General features: G+C 48.9%; 1 protein-coding gene across 4 annotated transcripts in view; it reads right to left on the bottom strand.

Moving 5' to 3' along the window:
• The window catches only part of TASOR2 (transcription activation suppressor family member 2), a 64,122-nt gene that overhangs the window by 40,707 nt on the left and 6,853 nt on the right, over positions 1-16,562 (bottom strand). For all 4 annotated transcript variants that reach the window (XM_071734244.1, XM_071734243.1, XM_071734242.1 and 1 more), the window contains exons 2-9: positions 10,577-10,716; positions 6,838-6,933; positions 4,363-4,435; positions 2,675-2,766; positions 1,122-1,250; positions 896-1,020; positions 773-792; positions 573-672 (exon numbers count right to left, since the gene is read on the bottom strand). In XM_071734244.1, coding sequence (XP_071590345.1) covers positions 573-672; positions 773-792; positions 896-1,020; positions 1,122-1,250; positions 2,675-2,766; positions 4,363-4,435; positions 6,838-6,933; positions 10,577-10,716 — 775 coding nt within the window. The remainder of the gene's footprint in view (positions 1-572; positions 673-772; positions 793-895; positions 1,021-1,121; positions 1,251-2,674; positions 2,767-4,362; positions 4,436-6,837; positions 6,934-10,576; positions 10,717-16,562) is intronic.

Below are 16,562 nucleotides of genomic sequence, written 5' to 3'. Positions count from 1 at the left end.
ATGAAACCAGAGCAACCAGCTCTGGAGAAGGTGCAGCTTGCTTTGCACTTCACTAATTTGAGGATCCTGTTTGTAAACACCTCCAAACACTGATATTGGTGGCTGTGTCACTGGCTGCCTCAACTTAGTTGCTGCCTGTTGGTGCCTCTGACTTCTGAAGGTGTTAAATATCTTCTTTTTATTTTTTTTTTCCAGTGCTAATTACCTCAAAACTTTATTTGCCATTGTGCTGATCTGTGAACTCAATGCCTGGTGGTACCTGAACCACCAGGAAATCATAAGGCAAGAAAACCCAAGCAGGAAGAATTGATTTGGAATAAACATCCCAAAAAGAGATGAGAAAATACAGCTGTTTCCAGCTGCTGACCTCATGTCCTCATCTTGATGTTGCTGCACCACCACTTTTCTGACACTGAGGTAGTGTGGGTGGCAAGATACAAAAAAAAAGATGCTGATGACTGAAGGGATGGGGCAGGAGACACAGAAGTGGCTTGCAGACACTCAAGACATCCAATGTGTCTCTTCAGACTCTACAAATTGCACAGAGAGAAGAAGGGAAGGGGGCAACTTACAGCTGGGCTGGAATGGTGGAGCTGTGCGGGGTCCTCAGGGCAATGTTGCACAAAAATTGTCCCTGGATGGAGAGCTGTCCCCTCCATGGACAGTACAGAGCTACAGGGAAAAGGGAGAAAGGTTCAGAGAAAGCCCAAGAGGAGGGGAAACAGAGAAGAGGACATTTTTAGAAACAAACCCAAGCCTGTGATGCTCCTACCTTTGTCATTCAGCTCCGGTCTAGGAAAAAAAAAAAACAAAGGGGAGAAAAAGAGGAATATTTAGCAATGGGGAAAAAGGAAAAAACAGGGAGTGGGTAATTTGGGAATGACAAGTTGCTTACAGGCTCTCTCTTGCCAAGACAGGCATTGCCTTTGGCTCCAGGTACTGGCAGGAGATGATGATGTAGGGGCAGATCTGCCTGGGCCGCTCGGCAGCGCTGGTGCCCGACACTTCGTAGACGTAATACTGGGGGAAAAAAGGAGGAAAAAAACCAAAAAACAAACCCAAAATGAGGACTGAGGGAAGCACCTGGGTCAGACCTGTGTTCCCCTGCAGGTGAAACCTACCTGGCTCTGCTGGAAGGCCTGGCTGTAGCTGCTCTGTGCTGGCAGGGGGCTGCTCGCAGCGACGTGGCAGTCATAGCCTGGAGAGGGATGGCTGGGGGTGAAGTTCTCAGAGACCACCTTGACCTTGCCCTGGGACAGAAAATTCACCCAAAACAAAACAAAACAAACAAAAAAAGAGAAAAAGAATACATAAAATTGTTTGCAGAGACTTTTTTTTGCAGACTCAGGACCTGCAGTGCTGTGTCCAGCTCTGGGGTCCCCAGCAGCAGAAGGACAGGGAGCTGTTGGAGCCAGTGCAGAGGAGGCCCTGGAGCTGCTGGGAGGGCTGGAGCAGCTCTGCTCTGGAGCCAAGCTGAGAGAGTTGGGGGTGTTGAGGCTGGAGAAGAGAAGGATCCCATGGGGAGACCTCAGAGCACCTTCCAGTGCCTGAAGGGGCTCCAGGAAAGCTGGGGAGGGACTTGGGACAAGGGCCTGGAGGGATGGGACCCTCCGAGGGGGAAGGGTTTCCAGCTGGGAGAGGGGAGATGGAGAGGAGATCTTGGGCAGGGAGGGAGGGAGGGAGGGAGGGAGGGAGAAATTGTTTGGGGTGAGGGTGCTGAGCTTTAGAACCAGGTTGCCCAGGAAAAGAGTCTCTGCCCCATCCCTGGCAGTGTTCAAAGCCAGGTTGGATGGGGCTTGGAGCAATCTGGGAGGGAGGTGTCCCTGCCCATGGCAGGGGGGTTGGAATGAGCTGAGCTTTCAGTTCTCTTCCAACCCAAACCATTCCAGGATTCTCTTTCTTGGGGAGGGAGGGAGAAATTGTTTGGGGTGAGGGTGCTGAGCCCCTGGGTGCCCAGGTTGTCCAAGGAAGTTGTGGCTGCCCCATCCCTGGCAGTGTCTCAGGTCAGGTTGGATGGGGCTTGGAGCCCCCTGGGCTGGTGGGAGGTGTCCCTGCCCATGCAGGGGGTTGTGATCATCTTTAAGGTCCCTTCCAACCCAAACCTTTTGGTGATTCCAGGACTTCAGAAGACCCTTGAATCCTCCTTTTCCCCCAGGACAGTTTTCCTGGCAGCTCCAAACTCCCCACCACAGTGAAGGGGTTGTGTGGAATTGTGTCCTTCCAAAAATAAGGACCTGAGCTGGGCTGAGTCTGGCAGAGCAGACAAAGCTGAGCTGCTCAGGAGAGCAAAAGGAGCAGTTTGGGTTTGGTGCCACCAGGGAGGGGACAAAAGGGGCCACACACAACACCCCTGTGGGGGAAGAGAATGGGGCTGTGGTCTCAGCCACCTCAGGGCCCCAAAACACCTGAGAGTCCAGAGAAGGTGACCCTGGGGAATTCCTGGTGGAAAAGGGAAGGTCCTCTGCTCCCCTGCAGTTGGATCTCTTGCTTTCTAGCACATCCCATAATTAAAAAAGCCCCCACAAGCTCCCAACAGAGCTGGCTTTACACCCCAGCACAGTTATGGGAAGCAGTGTCTCCTTAAAACCTGCTGGCACTCTACAGCAGCTTCTGAAAACCATTAAAAAAAAAAAAAAAAAAAAAAAAAAAAAGAAAGAAAGAAACTGCATTTTACCTTAATTAGCTTGCAAATGACAATATAGCCTGATTGGCCAGGATACCAAGGGCTGGGATGAAGACAATCTGCATACTTGGAAATATAAACCCCTGTGAAAAAAAAAAATAAAACAAAGCAATGCAAGATAATGTGAACCAACTGCCAAGGGAAGCTGATTGCCCAAAACCAAAATAAAAACAAGAGGACTGCAAACCAGAGTAGCACTTGCTGCCATAAAATAAGGTGAAATTCTTATTTTTTTTCCCTTTTTATTTTTTTGTTATGGAACAGTTCTATGTTTCAGGCTCTAGGAAAGGATTTTTTTTTTTTTCCTGGGAGAAGTTGCCCAGCTTACACCATTTTTTTCCACACTACATGTTAAAAAAAAACCAACCCTGAGGGCTTGTCCAGTTTGGAGTCACCCAAATGCCACGTGGGTGTTTAGAGGTGGGGAACACAGGCTGCAAGAACACAAGAGGAGCTCCATGGAAGGGCACAGACACCACCCAGGACCCTTCCTGGGTTCTTTGTGGATTTTCTGAGATGCCAATGTGGACCTTCTACCCTGGGGCAAGGCCAATTCTGACCCATCTGGGTTTATTGGGATCTGGGGGGTTGGTTCTTCACTCCTGCTTTAAATTTAGAGGCAAAATGGGCAGATGAGAAGGAAAAGAGGGCAGGGCTACAAAGAGCCACACCATAATATTCACCCCAAGCCCATCAGGGCTAAGATCCCAGATATATAAATAACCAGTTCTTGCTGGGTTTTGCACTCACTGCCCTGGATTGCTCAAGAATGAGGTGTCCTGGCCTGCAGGGACTTGCAGGCTGAGCACTGGGAGATGTTTTGCTTCAGGCAGAAAGCTCTGCTGGAGCCTCTGTTCTTGAGGCCCCAAAAACCTTTGGGCAAGGAAGAAGCAGAGACTCCAAAAAGGGTTTGGACACCTCACCATCTGCTCTGGTCCTTAACGAGCCTCCTGGCAACAGCTCAGCAAAGGGACTCCAAACCCTGCAGGGAAAGCTGCCAAAAAGGTACTTTGGTGATAAAAGGTGATTATTAACAAGGGAGGAAAAGCTTGGAATGGAGAGGAGAAGGAACAAGAACATTCCCTGGGGGATGGATCCCATCAAAAGCAGTTTCTCCAGGGAAGAGACACAGCTCTGTGGATCTTTGCAGGGAATATCAAGGCTGTGCCAGGAGTTTAGCTGAGGAAACCCTGCAGGGAAAGCTGCCAAAAAGGTACTTTGGTGACAAAAGGTGATTATTAACAGGGGAAAAAAAGCCTGGAATGCAGAGAAGGAACAAGAACATTCCCTGGGGGATGGATCCCATTCTCATCTGGTTGAGGGCACAGAAGGATCCCAAGAAAAGCAGTTTCCCCAGGGAAGAGACACAGCTCTGTGGATTTTTGCAGGGAATATCAAGGCTGTGCCAGGAGTTTAGCTGAGCAAAACCCTGCAGGGAAAGCTGCCAAAAAGGTACTTTGGTGACAAAAGGTGATTATTAACAGGGGAGGAAAAGCCTGAAATGGAGAGGAGAAGGAACAAGAACATTCCCTGGGGGATGGATCCCATCAAAAGCAGTTTCTCCAGGGAAGAGACACAGCTCTGTGGATCTTTGCAGGGAATATCAAGGCAGTTCCAGGAGCTTTTTGCTTCTGTTGTCAAACCAAAAGGTCTCTTGGTCCTCTGACTGGCAACCTTACCTTTTGCTGGGTCACCAAGGGTGGCAAGGGAGCTGCTGTTGACTCGAAGGCCACTCTGACACACCTCTTGTGCCTTTAAAAGGAGAGAGAGAGAGCCTCTTTTATCAGCTCTTTTCAAAGCTCAAGGGACAAAACTTACAGAAATCTGCAGCACAAGGGGTGGCAAAGTAGCTTGCAAGAGGCAAACAGGTGCTGCAGGGAAATTACAGGTGGTTATAGCCCCCCAAAAACCACTCAGGGTATGAAGGAAACTCAGCACAATGTCTGTGAGGAGAAGCAAGGGAAAGCAAAGTTGTTGTTTCACCAGATACTTGAGTGGTTACAAAACCTTCTGTGGAAGCAAAAGCTTAGAAAAAGCTGGAAAAAATCCAACCTCTCCAGAAACCACTGCCAGTGCAAGGTTGGACTTTGCACTTTACCTTTTGCAGGGGCAACTGGTGGAAAAATAAATACTAAAGGACATTTTGCTGCTCTGTGCTCCCTCCTCCACAGGCAAAATCCCTGCCTTGGGAACTTCTCCCTGGCTTTGATTCACTCCCTGCCCAAAGCAAATTCATCCAAGTCTGCAAAGGCCAAATGTGTGCTGAGCAAAGAGGAGCAGTATGGAGTTGTTAGGGGTGAGAAATAAAAAGGAAATATTGCAACAAAAGGAGGAAAAATGCACCCAAGCCTTTTATAAGCACCACGGGGCACTCATCTCACCAAATTTCTGCCTCCTAAAAGGCAAAAGTCCAGCTGAAACTCACCAGCCAGGCTTCTTCTCTGAACAATTGAGGGAGAGGTACCTTCAGAGTCATTTAGCCAGAGGATTTTGGATGCCTGCATTAAATGAGGTCCAACTGCCCTCTGGAGAGCTCCCTCTTCCCTAGGGACTGGACAAGGAGTTCAGAGAGCACTGAATTCCTGAGAGCTCAAATGAAAAGGTCCAGGGAAGGGATTCTGCCCCTGTGCTCAGCTCTGGGGAGGCCACAGCTTGAGTCCTGTGTCCAGTTCTGGGCCCCTCAGCTCAGGAAGGAGATTGAGGTGCTGGAGCAGGTCCAAAGGAGGCAACTGGGCTGGGGAAGGGATCCAGCACAGATCCTCTGAGGAGAGGCTGAGGGAGCTGGGGGTGTTGAGGCTGGAGAAGAGGAGGCTCAGGGGAGACCTCATCACTCTCTCCAACTCCCTGAAAGGAGGTTGGAGCCAGGGGGGGGTTGGGCTCTTTTCCCAGGCAACTCTCAGCAAGACAAGAGGGCACAAGAGGTCTCAAGTTGTGCCAGGGGAGGTTTAGGTTGGACATGAGAAAGAATTTCTTTCTGGAGAGGGTGCTCAGCCATTGGAATGGGCTGCCCAGGGAAGGGGTGGATTCTCCATCCCTGGAGATATTTCCAAAGAGCCTGGATGTGGCACTCAGTGCCATGGGCTGGGAACTGCAGTGGGAGTGGATCAAGGGTTGGACTTGATGAGCTCTGAGGTCCCTTCCAACCCAGCCAGTTCTAGGATTCTTTGATTCCATGAATTCCTGCACCCAGAGTGAGAGTGGAAGTGGTTTGTTTTGCTGGAGCTCAGTCCAAGCTGAAGAGAACTAAAATGCCTTCAAAAATCATCCTGGATAAAATCATCTCCAGTGTTCTTGAGCAAAATTAAATCAGAGAATTCCAGCTGGGAAGGGACCTCCAGGATCAGCTGCTCCAACCCTCCTCATGTTATTGTTGAGCTGAGATGTCCCAGCACCCACTGAGCTGAGATTTCAAACTTCCCAAAGTGGGGGAATCCACCCTGGGAGACCATTCCAATGTCTGACTGGCCTCAGAGGGAAAAATTTCCCTCTTGTATCCAATTGGAATTTCCCTGGTAGCATCATGTTAAACCTGAGTTCCCACTCAATGCCCTGAGCAACCCTGTGAGGAAAATTTCTCTCACAAAAAAAAAAAAAAAAGCAACTTTATGAAAAATGGGCAGGAATAACTTCTCTCCCAGTAGCAAAGGTGGCAAAACCAAAGGGATTTGGCCAAAACCACTGTCACCAAGACATTTTTTTCAGTGTGCATGGAGGTGCTGAAGGTCAGGATGGATGAGGCTAGGAGCAAGCTGGCCTAGTGAGAGGTGTCCCTGCAGGGGGTTGGGACTGGATGGTCTTTAAGGTCCTTTCCAACCCAAACCATTCCCTGATTCCAGGCAAGGTTTCACCTGCCTGAAATCCAGATGAACAATCCAGATGTCCCAAATCCAGTGGGACAAAGGGATACTCCTTCAGTCTCCCTGCAGAGGGCAAAGGAGGCAGCCAAATGTCAAACAGAGAGAAGCAAAATCAGATCCATCACTGAAACTCCTCAGGAAGGGCTTTCAGACCTTGCTCTGGACTATAATAATAATGGGAATAATAATGGGAACCCCAGAGAGCCAGAGTCCAGATCTGCTAAGCTTTGGGGACAGACACCAGAGGACAAGCACTTGGCATCAAACTTTGTAAGCTGAAGAAAGATTTGAGGTTACCTCTTCTTCATTGTCAAACAGGAGAAATCCAAAGGTCTCCTCCAGCTCCTCCTGGCTGTACCCAGCAGCTTCCTTTGCTTGGGCAAAAGCTCTGAGCTGCAGAAGACAAAACAACATTTTGGTTTAGTCCCTTTGTGGGGGAGTTGAGTGACTGAGGGGTGACAAGGGACAGGCAGAGTGTCCCCCAGGCCTTCAGGATGGGGCAGGTGGCAGCCCAACCCCTCCCCCAAATCTCCCACCACAAGGTCCTCATGCATCTCCCTCCCTGACTTTTTCCCCAGCAGAACATTTTGATTCTCCTCCAAGGGGCAGAAGTCACATCCAACCCCACAGGGTCACACTGGGGCCACCCCAAAATCCACTTTTACCCCACCTTGTCCCAGCTGCCACACTTCAGTGGCTGGGAGCAGCTTGTGGGCTGCTGCAGCATCACCTTTAGGAGCCAACTGTGGCCAGCAGAAGGCAAATCACCTCAGCCATGGAGAAAATGCCTACAGAGGGGAGATGCTTGGAGGAACTTCTCTTTTTTTCTCTCCACTGACCAGGAAAGTCCAAAATATTCAATTGGAGGGCAGGTGCTATCATGCAACTACAGCTCAGAGGGTTTGGCTGCAGCCAAATAAAACATTATTCCCATTTTTTTTTGCCTGGTAATTAAAGCACAGCAGGTTCTCAGAGCAGGTTCTCAAATCTCCCACCACAAGGTCCTCATGCATCTCCCTGCCTGACTTTTTCTCCAGCAGAACATTTTGATTCTCCTCCAAGGGGCAGAAGTCACATCCAACCCCACAGGGTCACACTGGGGCCACCCCAAAGTCCACTTTTATCCCACCTTGTCCCAGCTGCCACACTTCAGTGGCTGGGAGCAGCTTGTGGGCTGCTGCAGCATCACCTTTAGGAGCCAGATGTGGCCAGCAGAAGCCAAATCACCTCAGCCATGGAGAAGATGCTTGGAGGAACCTCTCTTTTTTTCTCTTTTTTGCTCTCCACTGACCAGGAAAGTCCAAAATATTCAATTGGAGGGCAGGTGCTATCATGCAACTACAGCTCAGAGGGTTTGGCTGCAGCCAAACAAAACATTATTCCCATTTTTTTTTGCCTGGTAATTAAAGCACAGCAGGTTCTCAGAGCAGGTTCTCAAATCTCCCACCACAAGGTCCTCATGCATCTCCCTCCCTGACTCTTTCTCCAGCAGAACATTTTGATTCTCCTCCAAGGGGCAGAAGTCACATCCAACCCCACAGGGTCACACTGGGGCCACCCCAAGTCCACTTTTATCCCACCTTGTCCCAGCTGCCACACTTCAGTGGCTGGGAGCAGCTTGTGGGCTGCTGCAGCATCACCTTTAGGAGCCAACTGTGGCCAGCAGAAGGCAAATCACCTCAGCCATGGAGAAAATGCCTACAGAAGGGGAGATGCTTGGAGGAACCTCTCTTTTTTTCTCTTTTTTTCTCTTTTTTGCTCTTCACTGACCAGAAAAGTCCAAAATATTCAATTGGAGGGCAGGTGCTATCATGCAACTACAGCTCAGAGGGTTTGGCTGCATCCAAACAAAATATTATTCCCATTTTTTTTTGCCTGGCAATTCAAGCACAGCACATCCTCAGAGCAGGTTCTCAAATCTCCCACCACAAGGTCCTCATGCATCTCCCTCCCTGACTCTTTCTCCAGCAGAACATTTTGATTCTCCTCCAAGGGGCAGAAGTCACATCCAACCCCACAGGGTCACACTGGGGCCACCCCAAGTCCACTTTTATCCCACCTTGTCCCAGCTGCCACACTTCAGTGGCTGGGAGCAGCTTGTGGGCTGCTGCAGCATCACCTTTAGGAGCCAACTGTGGCCAGCAGAAGCCAAATCACCTCAGCCATGGAGAAGATGCTTGGAGGAACCTCTCTTTTTTTCTCTTTTTTGCTCTCCACTGACCAGGAAAGTCCAAAATATTCAATTGGAGGGCAGGTGCTATCATGCAACTACAGCTCAGAGGGTTTGGCTGCAGCCAAACAAAATATTATTCCCATTTTTTTTTGCCTGGTAATTAAAGCACAGCAGGTTCTCAGAGCAGGTTCTCAAATCTCCCACCACAAGGTCCTCATGCATCTCCCTGCCTGACTCTTTCTCCAGCAGAACATTTTGATTCTCCTCCAAGGGGCAGAAGTCACATCCAACCCCACAGGGTCACACTGGGGCCACCCCAAAATCCACTTTTATCCCACCTTGTCCCAGCTGCCACACTTCAGTGGCTGGGAGCAGCTTGTGGGCTGCTGCAGCATCACCTTTAGGAGCCAACTGTGGCCAGCAGAAGGCAAATCACCTCAGCCATGGAGAAGGTGCTTGGAGGAACCTCTCTTTTTTTCTCTCTTTTTCTCTTTTTTTCTCTTTTTTGCTTTTCACTGACCAGGAAAGTCCAAAATATTCAATTGGAGGGCAAGTGCTATCATGCAACTACAGCTCAGAGGGTTTGGCTGCAGCCAAATAAAACATTATTCCCATTTTTTTTTGCCTGGTAATTAAAGCACAGCACATCCTCAGAGCAGGTTCTCAAATCTCCCACCACAAGGTCCTCATGCATCTCCCTCCCTGACTCTTTCTCCAGCAGAACATTTTGATTCTCCTCCAAGGGGCAGAAGTCACATCCAACCCCACAGGGTCACACTGGGGCCACCCCAAAATCCACTTTTATCCCACCTTGTCCCAGCTGCCACACTTCAGTGGCTGGGAGCAGCTTGTGGGCTGCTGCAGCATCACCTTTAGGAGCCAACTGTGGCCAGCAGAAGGCAAATCACCTCAGCCATGGAGAAGGTGCTTGGAGGAACCTCTCTTTTTTTCTCTTTTTTTCTCTCCACTGACCAGAAAAGTCCAAAATATTCAATTGGAGGGCAGGTGCTATCATGCAACTACAGCTCAGAGGGTTTGGCTGCAGCCAAATAAAACATTATTCCCATTTTTTTTTGCCTGGTAATTAAAGCACAGCAGGTTCTCAGAGCAGAAAGAGAACACCATGGGAGCAGAGAGAGCTGCTCCATGAAGTTTTGGGGGCTTTAATAAAAGATATTTTAGAAGGATGGGATTTTTTTAAACAGGGTTAGAAGATAGGAATAACAACCTCATCCCTGCTTCTGCTGATTTTGGCAAACTGGAGAAATGACTTGATAGCTGCTTTCTCAGGTTTTTATCCAGCTCCACAGCAGACAAAATATCTGAGCTCTTATTTAATTCATGACAACAAACAGAATGGTCACCTCCAGCCCCCCAGAGGAGACTCCCCTGCCAATGGGATGAAGGCATTTTAAAAGTGGTTCTTTACCCATTCCAGTCAGCAGAAAAAAGGGAAATGGGGTTAAAACTGGCACAAGTGCAGAGGTGTGAGAGCAGAGAAAAAAAAGAGCAGATGGAAACCTGCCTTGCAGTGCATCTGCAGCAATAAAATGAACATTAAACCCCTCCTGCTAGGTAGCAAAGCAGCTTTCAACCTGCCTGGAAGGCCATCTCCAGGACTTGCTGCTGACTGTTTAGCAGCACTGCCTGAATGAACCTTTTGTTCCTGAGCAGACTTGGGGGGGGAAAAAGTACAAGAAAGCAAAGAAAAGGCTCCCTTCAGTCAGGAAAAGCAAATGAGGCTCTCCAGCCAGCCACGTGCTGCACAGCCCTGCCAATAAAGCAGCATTTACAGATGTCTGCAGCTCCCAAAGAAAACTCCACCCTTTGCTGAGCTGCCAGCAACACCCTCCTGCTCCTTACCTCACTTAGGAAAAGAGCATTTTCCACCAGAACTGCTTTGCTGTACTGAAAACCCTCCTGAGATGTGGGGTGCAGGTAGGAGCTCTGCAGCACTGCAACTGCTCTCTGCAAAAGGGGCTCTGCTGATCCCAGAGGAAAACCTGGAGGAAGAAAACAAAAAAAGCAGGGGCAAATATTAACTCAGGGCATCCCCAGCCTTGTTCCAGATCTCCACGGAGCAAACCAGCTCCCTGGCTTCTGCTGGGAGCCAGGCAACTCCCAGTGGATCCTCCTGCAAGTGAAATCACCCTTAGGCAAGAGGAACAGAAGCTTTTTTTTATTTGCAGCAGAGAAGGAAAAGAAAAAAAATCACAAAAGAAATCTTGAGCAACTGCTGAAAGCAAAGGTTGGGGGGAAATGATGCTGAGGAGGTCAAAATTCTCTTCTTCTGCTAAAAAAGTTACTTGGATTTCTTACACACTCTTGAGGAGAGGGAAGGTTGGTGGCTGCAGAGGAGGAAAATCTCTGTGTGTTCTCCCCTGTTCTTCTGGAAAGATCTTCAGGTCCTGAACCAGAGGGGTTTTTAAAGCAAACCCTGCTTTGAGGCCTCAACAGGCCTCAAAGTTTCTCAAAACTTTTCTTTTTTTCTTTTTTTTTTTGAATTTCTCAAAGCCCAAACTCTTTCTGGATGTATCCAAGAGAAAACATCCCAATGAAACACTTGCCAACAGCAGCCCATCAAGAAGAGGTCCCAAAGCAGCTGATGAATTAAATGAGGATGCAGAAAAAACTCTGCAGTAGCTGTGCTCTTGTAGCTGTTAAAAATCTAAATATTCCATCAAGAAACACAGGAAAACCTGGGCTCAGGCTCTGGTTTTTCATTTTTATTTAATTTAAATGTCTCTATTGCTGGTGGGGGATTTGTGAGCTATGAGGTTTCAGCCCCCCCCAAGCTGAGTCTGCAACACAGACACAGCAAAAAGCTTTGTTCTGGGGGTCAGTTCTGACTTGAAAAAAAGTAAAATTGGGGGAATAGAAATTTTAGAAAATGAAGGAATGATCTCCAAGGAAAGAAATGCAGCACTGCCAAAGCCCAGCTGATGGAGCAAGCTTTGCACATCAGTTGCTCTTTAAGAAAAACCTCTCTGAGAGTTTGGAGGGCAAAGAAATAAATTAATATTTTAACCTCCAAAGCAGAAAGCCCCAAGTTCCTTTGGGGATGAGCAAGATCACATCTGTTGTCACCCTGCAACCTCCCTGGGTGTTTTGACTCCTGTTCTGAAAGGGTGAGCTTCAGTTTTTATTTGCCCTCCCTTTGAGGAGGAAAGAGAAGACAGAATCATTCCTTAAGTCACCAAAAATTTTCCTTTCAAAGTACTTGAGGGGAAAAAAAAAAAAGAAAAAAAGAAAAAAGAAAGAAAAAAAGAGAAAAAAAACGAAAAGGGGAAAAAAAGAAAAAAGGAAGAAAAGGAAAAAAGAAAAAGGAAGAAAAAAAGAAAAAGGAAAAGGAAAAAAAAAAAGGAGAAAAAAAAGAAAAAGAAAAAAAAAGAGAGTTAATATAAAGAAGAGGAAAAAAACCTAACAGTTCAAATTGCATGTATTCAACTTTTTTTGCAAGGCTGCTCTAAGCCACTCCTGCACTGTGGGGCTTGAAAAGGGAATTCTGCCAAGAAAATCCAGAAAAGGTAAAAAAGTTGGGGTGGAAAGGGGATGAAAGTGGCTCCAAAGGAGGCTTTGAAGGAAATCAGGGAGAGGGCAGATGGGAATGGGAAGTGGGAGCAAGGAAAGTCCTTTTGCCTCTCTCAGCCTTGCTCTGGGGTCTCCTGTGCCACTTTCTAAACCTCCCACAGCCACGTGAGGCCTCTGCAATTGGTCAAAAGTAGTGAAAAAAGCACAATTTGGCTCTCAAGCAGAGAAAAATTAAAGTAAAAATGTTTTCCAGGTCTCCCTCAGTATTATTGCCTTCTCCCTTTGAGGGGGATGAGGAAGGGATGCTGAGTTTCTTGGCTTTTTTCCTCCCCTTTCATACTGGTTTTTTTTTTTTTTTTTTTTTTTTCTGTGCCTCTTGCATCTTCTGCAGCTCAAGGAAGCACTTGGGGAGTTTTGGTTTCTCCAGGGAATGACATCCCAGCTCACAGCTCTCAGGACAAACCTTTTTCCCTTTGGGCTTCCAGCCCTGAGCACAACAAACCTGGTGCTGAGTTCTCCTCCAAGGAGGGACAGCCCTGTCCTCAGCATCTTCCCTGCCAGCCCAAACAGCTCCTCCCAGCCCAACAGCACCAGGACTGCAGCTGCTGGGGTTTAATTTCACAGCTGCTCCTCCAAACCATCTCCTTTTTTCTGCTCCTCCTACTGAAAGCATCTTGTAACTCCTCAGCATGGCCAAGCTGGGTACAGAGAGGGTTGAGAGCAGCCCAGGAGAGGAGGATTTGGGGGTGTTGGTTGGTGAGAAGCTCAACGTGGGCCAGCAGTGTGCTCCTGGAGCTCAGAAATCCAACCCTGTCCTGGGATGCATCCAGAGGAGCAGGGCCAGCAGATCAGGAGAGGGGATTCCCAGCCTCTGCTCTGCTCTTGGGAGACCCCCAGCTCCAATCCTGCCTCCAGGGCTGGTGTCCCCAGCAGAAGAAGGACATGGATCTGTTGGGATGAGTCCAGAGGAGGCCACAAAGATGATCCAGGGGCTGGAGCAGCTCTGCCACGAGGAGAGGCTGAGGAGCTGGGAGTGTTGAGACTCCAGGGGGACCTTAGAGCTGCCCCCCAATCCCTGAAGGGAACCTCCAGGAAGGCTGCAGAGGGACTTTTCAGAAGAGTGTCCAGTGCTAGGAGAAGGGGAAATGGTTTGAAAGTGCAGGAGAAGAGGTTCAGCCTGGAGCTTAGGAAGAAGTTCTTCAGGAGGAGGGTGCTGAGACTCTGGAACAGATTGCCCAGAGAAGTTGTGGCTGCCCCCTCCCTGGAGGTGTTCAAGGCCAGGTTGGATGAGGCTTGGAGCAACCTGGGCTGGATGAGAGGTGTCCCTGGGCATGGAGCTTGGAGGAGATGAGCTCTGAGCTCCCTTCCCACCTGAACCATTCAATAGTTCTAGGAATTTGGAACATCAGGAAGGCTGTGTCTAAATGTGAGGGCTGGGAGCCAGTTGTATGTTTTCAGTTTGTGAGACAGAGAGAATATGGGGTTAAAACCCCCATTGGGCACAGAGCAGGATATTTGGTATTTTTTAGGGTAAGAGGCTTTAAAAAATAATAAGAAAGACACTAAAAGCCTGGGAAGGTCTTGGAAATGCAACAGAAAGCAGCCGTTTTGCAAGTGGTAGCTCAAGACATTTGCTCATCAGCACAAGTTCAGCCAGGGTGGAAAAAGCAAAGTCCAAAAAAGGAAAAACAAAACAAACATAAAACAAACAAACAAACAAACAAAAATCACCAAAACCAAAACAAACAAAAAAAACCCCAAAATGTTGTGAAATGATGAATGATCAAATGCTGATGAAATGATACATGGGACTGACACTGCTGTGCCCTTCATCTCCCTCTCCTGATTTCAGAGGCTCCCTTGGATCCTTTCCCACCTGGGCTCACACAGAGGAACACAAATCCCAGACAAATCCAGGTTTCACTTCCAGGAGCAGGAGGCCCTTGATGGGCTCAAAAGTGAAAGTACACAAACCAGGAGTAAAAGTGAAAGTGGCTGCTCCTCCCTGAGCAGACTGGAGGTGCCACCAGCACCATGAAGCATCCTGAGGGAACAGCACTGACCTCCCACAGGGGTTGGAATCAGAGAATCCCAGATATCAGCTGGGGAATCCCATTCCCTGGTGGGAAATCCCATTCCTACTTATAGTGATGTAGATCAGCACACCCATTTCACTTTATTATCCCACTGGTGATTCACAGGTTGCTCTTAAGTGAACACTGATAACAAACATGGATATTGCAGCCCATCCCAGAAATCCAGCTGGGAAATAGGGCTTCAAGTTCTTGGGTGACACCACAAAAACTTATGCTGCTGGAACTGTATTTTTTCTGGAGGTAGCCTGAGAAATATTCATGTGAGGTGTCAACATGCTAGAGGGACAGGAGGTCATCCAGAGGGACAGTGACAGGCTTGAGAGGGTGGGTCTGTGCAAACCACATAAAGTGCAAGGAGGCCAAGTGCAAGGTCCTGCACCTGGGTCAGGGGAACCCCAAGCACCAATGCAGTCTGGGGAGACAATGAATTGAGAGCAGCCCTGAGGAGAAGGGTTTGGGGGTGTTGGTTGATGCATGAGCAGCAATCATAGAATCATAGAATCCTAGAACTGGCTGGGTTGGAAGGGACCTCAGAGCTCATCAAGTCCAACCCTTGATCCACTCCCACTGCAGTTCCCAGCCCATGGCACTGAGTGCCACATCCAGGCTCTTTGGAAATATCTCCAGGGATGGAGAATCCACCCCTTCCCTGGGCAGCCCATTCCAATGGCTGATCACCCTCTCCAGAAAGAAATTCTTTCTCATGTCCAACCTAAACCTCCCCTGGCACAACTTGAGACCTCTTGTGCCCTCTTGTCTTGCTGAGAGTTGCCTGGGAAAAGAGCCCAACCCCCCCCTGGCTCCAACCTCCTTTCAGGGAGTTGGAGAGAGTGATGAGGTCTCCCCTGAGCCTCCTCTTCTCCAGCCTCAACACCCCCAGCTCCCTCAGCCTCTCCTCAGAGGATCTGTGCTGGATCCCTTCCCCAGCCCAGTTGCCTCCTTTGGACCTGCTCCAGCACCTCAATCTCCTTCCTGAGCTGAGGGGCCCAGAACTGGACACAGGACTCAAGCTGTGGCCTCCCCAGGGCTGAGCACAGGGGCAGAATCCCTTCCCTGGACCTGCTGGCCACGCTGTTCCTGAGCCAGCCCAGGATGCCATTGGCCTTCTTGGCCACCTGGGCACACTGCTGGCTCCTCTTCAGCTTCCTGGCAATCCAGACTCCCAGGTCCCTCTCTGTCTGGCTGCTCTCCAACCACTCTGTCCCCAGCCTGTAGCGCTGCATGGGGTTGTTGTGGCCAATGTGTGCTTGTAGCCCAGGAAGCCACCAGTATCCTGGGCTGCATCAAAAGAAATGTGGCCAGCATGTCACGAGGGGAAAGAGTTTTAAACTGAAAGAAGATAGGTTTAATTTGATATTAGAAAAAAACCTCATGAGGGTGGTGAGACACTGGAACAGGTTGCCCAGAGAAGCTGTGGATGTTCCATCCCTGGAAGTGTTCCAGACCAGGTTGGATGGGGCTTTGAGCAACTTGGTCTGGTGGGAGGTGTCCCTGCCCATGACAGGGTGGTTGGAACTAGGTGATCTTTGAAGGTCCTTTCCAACACAAACCATTCTATGATCCTATGAAATTCCCTGATAGGAAAGTCCTTTGCATTTGGTGCCTCCCAACAGAGAGGTATCTTGTACCCCTCAAAGTCAGGGTTCCTGTTCCTCGTGGCTTCACTCCCCATGATGCCTCCCCTCATATGAAAACTGTCAGCATTTGGGCTTATATGTGAATAGAAGTGAATAAATTATATGGGAATATATTTGAACACTGACATTCTTGGCCAGGCCTATCATGACCCCATGCTGAAACTCTCCATCATGTCTGAGGAGGAACTCGCCCACATTTTTGGGGACTTGGATTCTTATATTCCTCTGCATGAAGGTAAGAACCATTGGGTCATTTTCACATCATCTGCTCACTAGGAGGTAAACTCTCTGCTCTCTCCTGTTTGAACAGCTTAGAAACACAGAATTCCAGCTGGGAAGGGACCTCCAGGATCAGCTGCTCCAACCCTTCTCGTGTTATTGTTGAGCTGAGATGTCCCAGCACCCACTGAGCTGAGACTTCAAACTTCCCAAAGTGGGGGAATCCACCCTGGGAGACCATTCCAATGTCTGACTGGCCTCAGAGGGAAAATTTTTATTTTTGTGTCCAATTGGAATCTCCCCAGGAGCACCTTGTGCCCATTGCCCCTTGTCCATGGGATTCCTTGTACTCAGGGAGTCTCCATC

Source organism: Heliangelus exortis, chromosome 1, assembly GCF_036169615.1.
Source record: "Heliangelus exortis chromosome 1, bHelExo1.hap1, whole genome shotgun sequence".
In the NCBI taxonomy this organism is placed as follows: Eukaryota; Metazoa; Chordata; class Aves; order Apodiformes; family Trochilidae; genus Heliangelus; species Heliangelus exortis.
The sequence above is the reverse complement of the archived record's forward strand: the minus strand, read 5'-3'. Positions and strand labels throughout refer to the sequence as shown.